Source organism: Lepisosteus platostomus, chromosome 10, assembly GCF_059453375.1.
Source record: "Lepisosteus platostomus isolate fLepPlt1 chromosome 10, fLepPlt1.hap1, whole genome shotgun sequence".
Taxonomy (NCBI): Eukaryota; Metazoa; Chordata; class Actinopteri; order Semionotiformes; family Lepisosteidae; genus Lepisosteus; species Lepisosteus platostomus.
In genome coordinates this window covers 52,898,085-52,910,342 of record NC_142620.1, presented here as the reverse complement: position 1 = coordinate 52,910,342, position 12,258 = coordinate 52,898,085, and the positions used below count along the sequence as shown (strand labels likewise).

The following is a 12,258-nucleotide window of genomic DNA, read 5'->3' as shown; positions in this document are numbered from 1 at the left end:
ATAAGAAGAGCTCTTGTCAGGGGGCTGAGTCACCAGCTTGACTGCACTCCACATGACCGCAGATACATGCAGCCACTCTCTTGCTCCTTCCCTGTCAGGTGGTTTTGTTTTGTCAGATAAAGGATGTGTAAGTTTGCAGTTAAAACCCTGTGAAACAGCTGTTGTCATCATGACATCTGGGGCAGGCACAGGGAAAGGTCTTGCAGCCTACTGCACGGGAAACAGACTCTCTCAAACACCAGATACTGTGTGTGCCCCTCGCTCAAGTCAGTCTGGACCCGTCCCATCCCAGTATTCATTTTCAAACTGGTTCAACTGGCTATCGAAGCCTAGGAAAGTCTGAACTGGAGACAGGGGGGTCTGTCCATTTAAAAACACACCCTGGAGTTCCATAACCTGCTGATGGTGTACTGTACTTTGTGAACATGGAAGGACTTTTTCCCCAAAGATTCTCCTATCCTTTTCTTTGAACACCAGTAGTCCTCAGAATTGCTCTCCTGCTTTATGGGCACCAGCAAGGGTTAACAGCCCGGATTCCACCAGCAATGTAAAAATCCCCAAAGCTCAATGGACCCACTCTGATAAATTTGCACAGGTCTAAAAGGAACGGGACACCAGTCTCCAACAGTATCACAAATCAGAGGTCATGCTACCAGAAGACTTTTAATCCAGACTCTGGATACAAAGAAAGTCACGGATCTTTACAATAATAAAGTAATAAAATATAATACACAAATTTGAAAAGGAAGCCAAAAAAAACACGAAAGAGAGAGAGAGAGAGAGAGAGAGAGAGAAATGTCACTTTAAGAGAGCAGAGCAGGAGATATACTTGATTTTATGGTGTGAAATGAGAAGAGGCAGCCTCCGTAAGCTGACCGTGAAGAAAGAGCACTGTTGCTGGTTCTTCTCTCCCCTCAAGGTATATTAAAAAAATGAAAGTGTGGGGGTTCAGCACAGGCAAGTAAAAAAAAAAACAACTTTTGATTATATCCAGTCTTCTACAAAAATATCACATCCATTACGGTGAATCTCCCATAAGTCCTGTCAGTTCATGTTGCAAAATTCATGTCCTCGTTTTCCTCTGCGGACTGGACCTCTCGGCCTCGCCCCGCGTGAACTCCGAACCCTCCCGGAAACGATGCAGGAGCTGATGGGTAATTCAGAAGGCCAGAGATGGTGTGCGTGCGTGTGGGTCTTGAGGAGGGCAGAGCTGTTAGGAGGCACACGGGAAACCAAACAACAGATCGAAATTGCTGGGCCACCCCGTATTTTACTAGTGGAACTTAATACAAAAATATGTACATTTCTTTGTCTTCGATCGCCGTCTCGCAACACATCCATCTGTGGACGGAAAAGGACACCATCAGGACAGACCAGGAGCAGGCCTCGCGCTGTTCACAGGCAGAGAGCGAGTTCACTTGCCCAGGAAATCTATTATTATTCTGGGAACGCAACTGGTCCCTCTTCCCTGGACCGATTCCAGAGCAGCTAAACCTCTCCCCCCCGGCAGGACAGACTGAGGAAGCCCAGCTGTGCCTGACTATCAACTCCACAAGGTGGCAGCAGTGAGGCGGCGACCGACACCAGCCCGAGAGGGGACAGGGCTCGGCTGGGCCTGCGGTGGATGACCGCTCCACTGTGGGGTGTTTTGGAGCTGCGCCGTGACCCCCAGACCCCCTGGCTCTGGAGGTCCAGTGCACAAGCGCCCCAGCTGGACCGGACCACAAGACGGGGCCGCGGGGCTGAGCCGGGCCGGGCCTGCAGAGCGCCCTACCTAGTTGCCGTTGAGCTGCGGCGGCGGTGGTGGCGGGGGCGCTTGGGTGCCGCCGTGGTCGATGCCGGCCTTCTCTCGACTGCGGCTCTCGCGCTCCTCGTCCTCCTCGTCCCGCTCCTCGTTACCGCTGTGGTTCTTGCAGTACAGCCTGGGGGGGGGGGGGCACGACAGCCGCAGGGTCAGTCACCCTCCCTGGCCCCCTGTGGGACAGACACGCCTCCCCCGCCCCACCCCAACACGACGCAGAAACCGTGTCTGAACCCCTGAAGGAGCGAGAGGGAAAAGGCGGCGCCCCCCTCCCCCCCCGCGACCTCGGACCCTCACTTGTAGATGCCCCTGGCCATGTTTTCGATGTACTTGGCTTTGTCCTTCAGGCCGCAGTGGTAGTGGTAAGTCTTCACGCAGGCCTTGATCTCGCAGCCAATGGTGGCTCCCAGCTGGCCGCACAGGGTGCATTTCTGCCAAAGAGCAAGGGGGCACTCAGCGCGGTTTCTCTTTCACGAGCACAGTCCCCCCGGCACACTGAACTGAGCCGCTCCGGGGAGAGAAGGCAGGCCATGCTCTGCCCGAGAGCAGTGAGCCTCTGGGAGATCAGCGTCTCCCAGCCCCGGTGCTGGAGGAACAGTTGGTTTTCATTCCAGCTCAGCTCTCCACCCAAAGTGCCGATGGATGATTAACAGTCCTAGGACACTCAATAGCAACACTCGCCGTTCTAGAACCCAGAGCACCAATGTTCCACCCCACGCAGCCCTAGAACATAGAACAGCACTGTCCCGGCTGCTTGTTCAGACTTCGATTTTAACTTGCATCTTCGGTCAGTTCCGAGCGTCAGAAATATCCCCCCCTCCCAGGGTAACAGACTGGGGCACAGAGGTACCAGAACCTTACCCTGCCCCTCAGACTACACAGCCCCCACTGACTGAGCTGCCGGATGAATAGCCGCAGGCGGGAGGGAGGTTATCACACACACACACGCATCCCTGGGCAGAGGTCCTGAGACTCGGGAACTGCCACAGGGTTGCCACCTGTGACAAATCCCCTTCCACCTTTCAAGAGCCCAGAACAGATTCACAGCTGTGCCCCAGGTAGAAGAGTGGCACTGATTACTCTGCGATATAGAGCCAGTAACCCTCCAGGACCAGGAGGCTGGTAGCCACTGGTCTGCCACAGTGTTTCTCAGCCTCATCCTGCCCACACACACATGCACGCTCTCCGCCAGCCCCAGCGCAGTGCTAGCCGTACGGTAAGAATCTCATTTCCACCTTGAATTTCCTCAGAGCCCGGGCCTGACTGACCAGCGAGCGAGCGGCCCTTACCATCCTCTTCCCTCTCTTGATCTCCTGGATGACGGTCTTGATGTCGAAGTTGCCGAACTCCGCCCGGGAGGTGGTGGTGAGCTGCACTGTCCCGGAGGAGAACAGCTGGAAGCGAACGTTAAGAGAGCCTTCAGACCCGCTGTTTCCCTGCCTCGCCCCCCCCCCCGCGGCCCGGCCAGGACACGCGTCACCCCCCAGCTTCAGGGCAACGGCAGCAAAGCAGAAGGGTTTTTTGTCGTCGTTTTCATTTTTAAAAAGTCACTCATCTTACACTCCCTGCAGTGCTAGAACACGGAACCGCGGCGCCCCAGCGGACGCAGCGCTGCCGGAACACGGAACCGCCGCGCCCCAGCGGACGCAGCGCTGCCGGAACACGGAACCGCGGCGCCCCAGGGGACGCAGCGCTGCCGGAACACGGAACCGCGGCGCCCCAGGGGACGCAGCGCCCCAGAAAACAGAGCAGCAATGCCCCCCCCCACCCCCAAGGTCTAGAACACAGAATAAGCAATGCTCCAGCCCCACAGGTCTGAGAAGAGTTCCACACAACCCCCCCCAGCTCCTTCCTGACGTACCATGCACTTGTAATGGGCGGCGACCTTCTTGGCGTTGGAGGCGTGCAGCTTGCCCCGGGTCTCGTTCTCCTCCTCCCCCGCGTGGCAGAAGCCGCATCGCGGGCCGGTGTCGCTGGGGCTGCCTCGCAGAGGGGACCGGTCCCGCTTCACACAGAGAGCCAGAGATTACACAGAGAACCACACAAGGGCGCCGTTCACTCACGCGTGGGGGGGATAACCCAGGTTAGCCATTTCTGCGCGGCTAGGTGTTCACGGTTAGGGAACGCCGATGTCTCACATGCGACGCGATCTCCACGTCGTCCGTGCCATGCGAGGAGGTCGAGCGCGTGTCCTCCGATTGGCCCCGTGAGCTGGCTTTGACCCGCCCCTTCTCCAACCGCCCCCGCCCCCTCCCCCGGGGAGGGGAGGAGTCTGAGTCGTTGGCCACACCCTCTAGCTCATCTGCAAGACAAGAGAGGAAGCAAAGGTCAGAGGACAAGAGCATGAGAAACGTTACACACAAAAGGAGGCCATCTGGCCCAACTGGCTCATTTGGTAGTTAGTAGCTAATTGATCCCAGGATCCATTTCTTAAAAGAAAGAAACATCTGTTTCTTAAAAGAGTTCAGTTGCTCCAGACTGTCAGTGCAGGACGTTTCTTGAAGTCCCTGAATATAAATGGCTGCTCTAGTCTGCAGTGATTCCAGAGAGCAATATCGTTTCAATAATGTGGTGGCAAAAAATTATAAACAGTATTGAAAAAGAGGCCTTAACAGTGTATCATTCAATTCTAACACAACATCCCTTTAATCGTCTAAACTGTTATCCACGTATCCAGATGCTTTGTTTGCCTTTTTAATTGCTTCCCCACATTCTTTGGAAGATGTTTATGTTGACACATTTACATCATAAGTTGCCTCTTTTAGATCAGCGTTTCCCATTTTCCCAAGTATTTTCCAATACTTGCATGCAAAAACCCTGCACCTCTCTACATTCAAGGTCACCTGCCAGGTGTCGCCTCTGCCCAGTCTTGAATTGCATCTTAATCTTTTTGAATTTCATTTGGTGCCCCTGGAGTGCAGGTTAATCCTCTTTGTAAATGTACCAGAGCCCAGACCCCTGACACACATTCAAAAGAGCAGCGGCCCTTGTACAGGTCCCTGTGGCACCCCACTAATCACGTCACCCCAAGAACTACACTGTGCTTTTACAAAGACAGTCGTGAGACCCCTCAAGCGATTACGCTCAACGCAGTGTGCTCTAGACTGCGAGGCTTCAAGTTAAATAAACACAGAAATTGGGGGGCAAGGAAAGGACTGAATGAAAGACGTCGATGGACATTCCTACCTTCGCTGGAGTCTTGCGAAGCATCCCGGTGCTTGCGACAGTACACCCTGCCAGGAGAAGGAATCAGAAAGACAGGTGAGCAGCCGGCACGCTCCTCATCCTCTGCTGGGCGCAGACGACGTGAAACCAGAAAGAAACGAGCCGAAACGTTCGGAAGAAGACGTCGTGCGCAACCGGATGGCCTACAGGAGGCAAGAGGGCGGGAGAACTTAACTCCAGCCCACAAGAGCTGTAGGACCTTAGTCGTTTGGGATCTCGCTGATCATTTCTAACTACGGTAGAGACGCGATTATCCGACCTTTGCTTATCCGACATATATGTAAGTATATACAGTGTATATACTGTACACTGCTCGCGCGCGTGCATATTTAGCCCAATCCGATGCTGTGTCACGTACTGACGTGGACGTAGCTGCGTTTGCCGACTTCGCGCTCGTGATGATTATTTTGCCTCCTGTATTTTCGAAGCGGCCGCTGCTGATGTCATGTTACCGAGACGCGGGCGACACCCTGGCGCAGGGAAGAGAAGCGCATCTGGGAAACAAGCGCTCGTTCTCTTAAACAATCGCGAACAATAGTGCTGTGCTCTCGTTATTTTAGCATTACAGTGGATTAATCCACCAGATTTCATACGCATACTGCATGTCCATTCATCTACGATTTGTCTACTCATTATCCCGCATTATCCCACATCTTCAATTATCCGACACACTCCCGGTCCCGTTGAGGTGGGATACTCGGCACTCTCCTGAAGTCCCGGGCCCAGGACTGAAGGAGGTCAGCCGGGCCCAGCCGGGAGCGCACCGCCCGCTGCGTCCTTACAGGTAGATGCCCTGGGAGGGGTTCTCCTTGATCTGGGCCTTGTCCCACAGGGCGCAGTAGTAGTGGTAGGTCCTGCGGCACGTCTTCACGTCGCAGCCGATGGTGGCGCCGGGCCGGTGGCAGGAAGAGCACATCTGCGAAAGGGACGGACACGTCAATCCCAGAATCCCAGAATCCCAGAATCCCAGCGCGCTCTGGACTCGGCGCAGCGGGGGAGGAACGGGGGGAGGGGGTCTGCAGAGGATCGGGTTTTCCGTGAAGGAACGGGACTCTACTTTGAAGGGATTCTCTGCAGGGGGATGTACGAATGAGACGGTTGTGTCCTCGTCTCACAGACTCGCGGGAGTCCGCGGCGGGGGGGGGGGGGGGTCACCCCGAAAGCCGCCGCGCCCTCCGGGGGGGGCGAGAGACTCACCAGCTTGTTCCCCCTCTTGATCTCCTTCTTCACGTCCTCGATGGAGAAGCCCCCGATGTTCTCGCTGTCCGAGTGGGACGACACCAGGGCCGAGGAGAAGAGCTGGCGGGACAGGGGGGACAGGGAGAGGGGAGTGAACCGGGCCGGGCCGGGCCGGCCGCTCCCAGCAAAGGAGCGCAGGAAGGCTGTGTTCCCAGGAAAACGCCGGGAAGCGGCCTTTTCACGGAGAAAGGTTCCTGCTCCATCCGGTTTAAACAGATACACCAAACCACCGGCGTGATGCGCTTTCCCGTTATGACGATGATGAGCGAAACGCTGGACACGCATGCGATAACCACGCAGCTACAAGGACTCAAGAGTTCAGTCACGAACCGTCCTCTGTGTGGCGAAATTCAGAAAAGTAGCTCATTTCCCCCCCCAACTCGCACACAGTTAAGCTTTGCAGAGTACAAACCCTGAATGTGGCCAGAATTCAATTTTCTTTCAGTGGCACACTGAATCTCCACCTCAATCCTGCGGTCTGTCGGTGGGGTCTACTTCGCCATCCTGCCTAGCCATAACCCCAGGTTCAGAGCTCGAAGACTCGAGAGTCCTTGAGTAGAAAAGACATCTCTACTGGCAGGACTTTCAAGACACCTGAAAGAGGAGAATCGGACGACTGTGCCTGCAAGTCTGACGTGCGATGACTCTCAAGGTTACCGGCATATCGTTTTTCCTGTTAAACACATCCGAGACCCCCCTCTTGGACACCTTCGTAACGCACAAGAAAACATGATCACTCCCGTCTGCCGGCCCAAAAAAAATATTTTTTTTTAATGCACACGGGTGGCCTTCGCCCAGAAAGAGCCCCGATAAAACTCGTGACCCCATCAGGGGGTTTTTGTGTGTGGAGGTGTAGAACCCGTTTCAGAGCAGACGTGTGTACATCATCTGAAGTCTCCCTGTGGCAAAATCGGCTGCGAGGACAGGAGGTGCAATCCTGACCGAGCTCACCGAGCGCTGCTCACAGACCAGGCAGACACTTATAATAATAAGGAGCCCCACTGAGAGCTGGTGTGTGGGGAGCGTTCTGGCGCACTATGGCTGCCGTCGCATCATCCAGGTGGGGCTGCACACTGGTGGTGGTGGAGGGGATCCCCATTACCTGTAAAGCGCTTTGAGTGGAGTGTCCAGAAAAGCGCTATAGAAGTGTAAGCAATTATTATTATTATTATAAGTGTCTGCCTGGTCTGTGAGCAGCACTTTCAAGAGTTCTCTTCCCGAAGTCTCCTGCAGGTCCTGTACTGCCCCCCCGCCCCCCCCAGGACGAACCCCTCAAGCGCGCGCGGTCCGGAAGGCCGCCCCTCACCATGCACTTGTGATGCGCCGCCACCTTCTGGCCGTCGGCCACCAGCAGCTGGCCGCACTCCTTGTCCTTGTTGGTCTTGCAGAAGGCACATTTCCGCAGGCGCGCGGGCCCTTTCTTCTGCCCCGACGAGCCGGACATGGTCCACTGGCCACAGCACGCTCGGCTCCCGACCCGGCCCTGTGGGGACAGAGGACAGCCGCGGGCGCAGAGTGAGCGCAGGGGCACCGGACCGGGGACCCCTCTGCCTCTTAACGCCGGGCGGGACATGGAGCTAAGGGGGACTACTTATCCCGACTCGGGTAACGTGACAAACAAGACACAGTCAGCGCGTCTCACAGTTCAGCCCTTCATGACATCACCCTGCAACACAGTCCAGCCCTGGGGTTCCGCTGTTTTTAAAACAGCAGAGGCTCCCGATGAGGTGGGATTTCTTAAGGACACGACCCCCCTGGGGCAGAAAACTGCTCCACGCCCCTGGTCTTAACCAGGAACGCCAATCACATCAGACCCACGCTGCCATCGAGACTCCAGGTGTCCCGAAGTCCCGCTCCGGGTGACAGGGAAAACTGCACATTTTACTCCCAGAAAACGAAGGTATTGTGGCACAGCGCACACACGCTAAATGGCAAACACACGCACTCCCAGCTCGCCGAAGAGCCTCGCTTCCCCCCCCAGGACTGCGGCGGCTGACACTGTCCTCTGGGCTCCGGTTAAAACAGCGGGTCGTTTAACAGTTAAGCGCCTCTCCAGCTCCGAGCGCACCACCGGCGATTCTAAAATCAAAACCTCAAAATATTAAAACGTTTCACTCGAGAAATATATTTAATATTCCACTTGTACAAATACAGTAATGGTTACAGTTTAGCTGAGCATATTACAGTTAATTTATTCATATTGGTGCAACCCATCTCGACCAATGTTTTTATTTTAAAAAACTGAGTGATAATCGATAAGCTGCACCCGGATTGAGGAAAAAATAACTGCAAAACCTGATCAATGCATGAGCACGAACCCACCACCGCCCAAAACTATTTCTGTGTTATTTATCTTAACACTGATACTAAGTATTTTATTTTATTCGTCTTGCCCACTCCACGGGCAACCCGCGCGCGCCGCGCGCCGCGCGAGCAGAGCTGTCAAAGTAACGAGACACAAACCTCACCAACTCCGCGCGAACCTCAACTTGTCCCCCACCCCCCCCCCGTGCAGCTGGGAAAACGTGCTCAAAACTGCCGGGTCCGTAACGAGGGAGGTGGCGGGCACATGCGTCAATAAAACCACACGTTCCGAGCGCGAAGTCGTTGCTGGTTTTGTTTCGTGAAGACCTCTCCCAGTTTGAGTTTCGAAGCTGTCCAGGTGCGACCCCCGCCGCCGCGTCCGCCCGCTCCGTCTCCCTCCAACCTCGACCCGTACCCCTTCAATGCGAAGGACAACTTAAAACACCCCCCCTCCGTCTCCACGCACCCCCCCCCCAGCAGGGCCTCAGTCCGGGCAGGGCCTCCGCTCTCGGCTGCAGTTAATTCAGTTCTTATGGGGGGCGGCGGGGGGCGGGAGAGTGAACAGGCCGTAAGAGCGCGCATATGCAGCACGACAGCAGGATCTAGCGCATCTCCATTCATTCCGCCGCCGCGGCGCCGGCGGTCCGGGGGGCAGGTCCGCCGCCGGGGAGGGCGCGTTAGCATGCGGCACGCCTCGCGTTCAGCACCCCGGGACGGAGGGCACCCCCGTTTCAGCCCTACCCCGCCGGCCCCAGATACACTACCCCGCCGGGGAGGCTGATAAAGGCCGCAACACAGACATCTTACCCTTCTACCGTCTCAGTGTCACAGTCACGTTGCTCCACTGCTTGTGGGGAGGGGAGAGGGGGGGGCGGGGTGGGTGGGTAAAAAAAAAAAAGACGTCCGTCCTGTTTTGTTTTTTTTCCCCCCTCTATTGCGATGTAGCGCTCGCTCGCGGATTCTCAGCTTCTACTGCGCATCATTCGGATGACGTTGCGCTCTGGGAAAAAAAAACACACACACGCGCGCTCGCCGCGGACACGCCCCTTACGCACGCGGCGGACTCCGGACGCTCGCGTCCACCCGCGCGCCCGCCGACGAACCAGAAGGGGGGGGGTGGGGGAAGGTGACTGAGGGTCTCGTGCTGTCGCGAACTATCTCGGCGTTGATATCATGAAAGCGGCTTCGGCTTTGGCTTCGTGATGATCAATACCGACCTTTATTGATACGCGCCTTTGCAGCGCACTGCGCCGCGGTGTCTAAAACGGTTGTATTATCAGAGCAAATACAAAAACAACGATGGCAATTAGAGTTGTTGCAGTATTCTTTAAAAAGCAATGATTTCAAAGGATGTAAGGTTTTGCCCTACAGAATATATATATATAGATTCCAGCGCGTTGTTTATGGGGGTAAGGGCGTTTCTTCCTGATTCAGTTCGTAATAGTATCTCACTCTCCTGCCCGAACTGCTCTTGTGTACTGGGATGCACCGTGTGTCAAGTGCCTTGGGATCCTTTGGGATGAATATTCCTATATAAATGCCGGCAAGCGGTTCTTAATATTTTATGACACATTTGCAAGTCACAGACATTTGGTAGGGAGCCTAGTATTGGGCTACTGACTAGAATATGCTGTTTCTTTACGCTGTGTTGGGTTAAAAGAAACAGGTCCCCCTACATCGCCTTATCACCAGGAAGAGGCCTTCAGCGCTGGTTTGGACATCAAGATAAACGAACTGCGATTTATCTCTGTAGGTGTCAGTGTAGCTACAGAAGTACAGCGAGGGGCGGATCAGAGCCCGCAAGTGCTGAAGGATTTAATCTGGGATCTTTACTACTGCTCTCCTAGGAATAAAACAGCTTTCGGAAAAACCTGAACATATAAGAGCTGATAACTGGGGGTCACTGTTTTTTTCTGGTCATGGTTTTAGCTGAGCTCTCAGTTTAACTCAATTAGGTAAAATAATTCAGCCATGAACTGAGCCAGTTGCTTCATTTGGACTGTTTCCTCTGCTCGGGTCTCAATAGCAGTGACGGGCCAGTGTCCTGTCCAGGGTGTGTGTGTGTCCTGTGAAGGGCCAGTGTCCTGTCCAGGGTGTGTGTGTGTCCTGTGACGGGCCAGTGTCCTGTCCAGGGTGTGTGTGTGTCCTGTGATGGGCCAGTGTCCTGTCCAGGGTGTGTGTGTGTCCTGTGATGGGCCAGTGTCCTGTCCAGGGTGTACCCTGCTTCCTGCCTGTTGCATGCTGGGATAGGTTCCAGCTCCCTCGCAGTTAGAAAATAGGAGGATGGATCTAACAAACCGGTCTCTGTTTCAGCTAGGCTTAGAACGATTGCTTTCACGTAGCGTCTGAACAACCAAATTGGTTACTAAGTAAAGATGTGAGAATAACGCTGGTAAATGCTCAGATTCTAGGCGTTCGTAGTGCTGTACTGACCCAGTGGCCAGCTACCAACCCAAAACAATGAGCTGGATGTCTGCACAGGGTCTGTCCTGAATTCTAGCCTTCTGTTAGTGTTCCTGAGCTGGCAATGCTTTTTGGCAAAGTGTGCCAACTAAAGGTTCAGTAAACTTAATTAAGAAAAAAAAAACTCAGCCTCAATAAAACCCATCAATAAAGGCGCAGAGGTCCTGCAGCACCAGAATAGGGCAACACCGTTCAAGTCTCATGCTGTTCGTTTCACTGAAGGGATTAGCAGGTCATATTGTTTCGGTGCCTTCGTCTGCAGCCACATAAACCATTTTTAAGCAAAGATCCTGTGCAACAAGTCTATATCTGTTGGCGTGACCTGTTTTGGTATCACCTAACCAGGTGGGCCACGTGGTGTTTTAACCACACTGCTAGGAAGATGGGGACATTCGTCATGAGGGTTATCTGGTTTTCCTTTTGAAAAAGCATGTGCATCTCAGTGGAAAACATTGCTCATCTATGAGAGGGGAAGACGAAATTACTTTGATTAACAGGTAATATGTACAACCAATGGCCAGTTGTCTCACAGTATCAAAGTCAGTAATCCAGAGCTCGTGGCAAACTGGTCTCTGCCCATCATGTGGACATCCTGTTGGGAGTTCTGGTTGAAAAACTGGTTAAACTCGTTTATGTACCACAGATCCAAGATATTGTACCCAGATAGATATACTTTTTCTGCCTTATCACAGTGCTGAGGTGTTCCAGGATATTCAAAGCAGGATCATTCTAACATTATCAGCTTGAGGAAATACGATGGATGTGTTTTGGACAGTGAAAAATGTGTATACATTGATCTGTTAGTAACCATTTTTTTCCACTGAAAAAATTACGTAGAAGCGTTTAAATGAACAAAAGAGGAAGTGTACAACACTTTGTGACGCTCAAGGAAACTGTGATTATATGAGCTTTTGAGTGAAATGTAGTGTAGGTCATGCCTATACCCTGAAATACAGTAGATTGGTCTATTGCAAAAATCTGTATTTGGAAAGTCTTTATTTTCAGCTGAAGCGTGCAAAACAAATGCGGTATCTTTCACCGACTTTTTCCTTTCTTTTAAATGTTCTCTGCCAGGCAGTGTTAATGAATTCACGGTAGTTCCGGGCGTAAAAACGTACTGCGTGCAGGCAGGACAGTGCCCCAGCGGAACGAGCGCAGGCCCCGCCCCCTCGCTGGCTGCCGGGCTCTGATTGGCCCAGAGCAGTGTCAGTCCGTGACCCGGGGCG

General features: G+C 53.8%; 1 protein-coding gene across 3 annotated transcripts; it reads right to left on the bottom strand.

Annotated features, from left to right (window-relative positions):
* Positions 1 to 644: 644 nt before the first annotated feature.
* On the bottom strand, positions 645 to 9,569 carry phf6 (PHD finger protein 6). 3 transcript variants are annotated; one of them, XM_088597178.1, is made up of 11 exons: positions 9,377 to 9,569; positions 7,572 to 7,748; positions 6,224 to 6,325; positions 5,809 to 5,942; positions 4,988 to 5,034; positions 3,940 to 4,103; positions 3,663 to 3,806; positions 3,091 to 3,195; positions 2,099 to 2,232; positions 1,775 to 1,922; positions 645 to 1,194 (listed from the first exon to the last, which is right to left on the bottom strand). In XM_088597178.1, the coding sequence occupies exons 2-10, from the start codon at positions 7,707 to 7,709 to the stop codon at positions 1,775 to 1,777; spliced, it is 1,116 nt and encodes a 371-aa protein (XP_088453304.1). In that variant the 5' UTR covers positions 7,710 to 7,748; positions 9,377 to 9,569; the 3' UTR covers positions 645 to 1,194. The 3 variants fall into 3 exon arrangements, with proteins under 3 accessions (XP_088453304.1, XP_088453301.1, XP_088453303.1); XM_088597175.1 differs by having other exon boundaries at positions 645 to 1,341; positions 9,377 to 9,568; XM_088597177.1 differs by lacking the exon at positions 9,377 to 9,569 and adding an exon at positions 8,729 to 8,997 and having other exon boundaries at positions 645 to 1,341.
* Between the last annotated feature and the right edge of the window lie 2,689 nt (positions 9,570 to 12,258).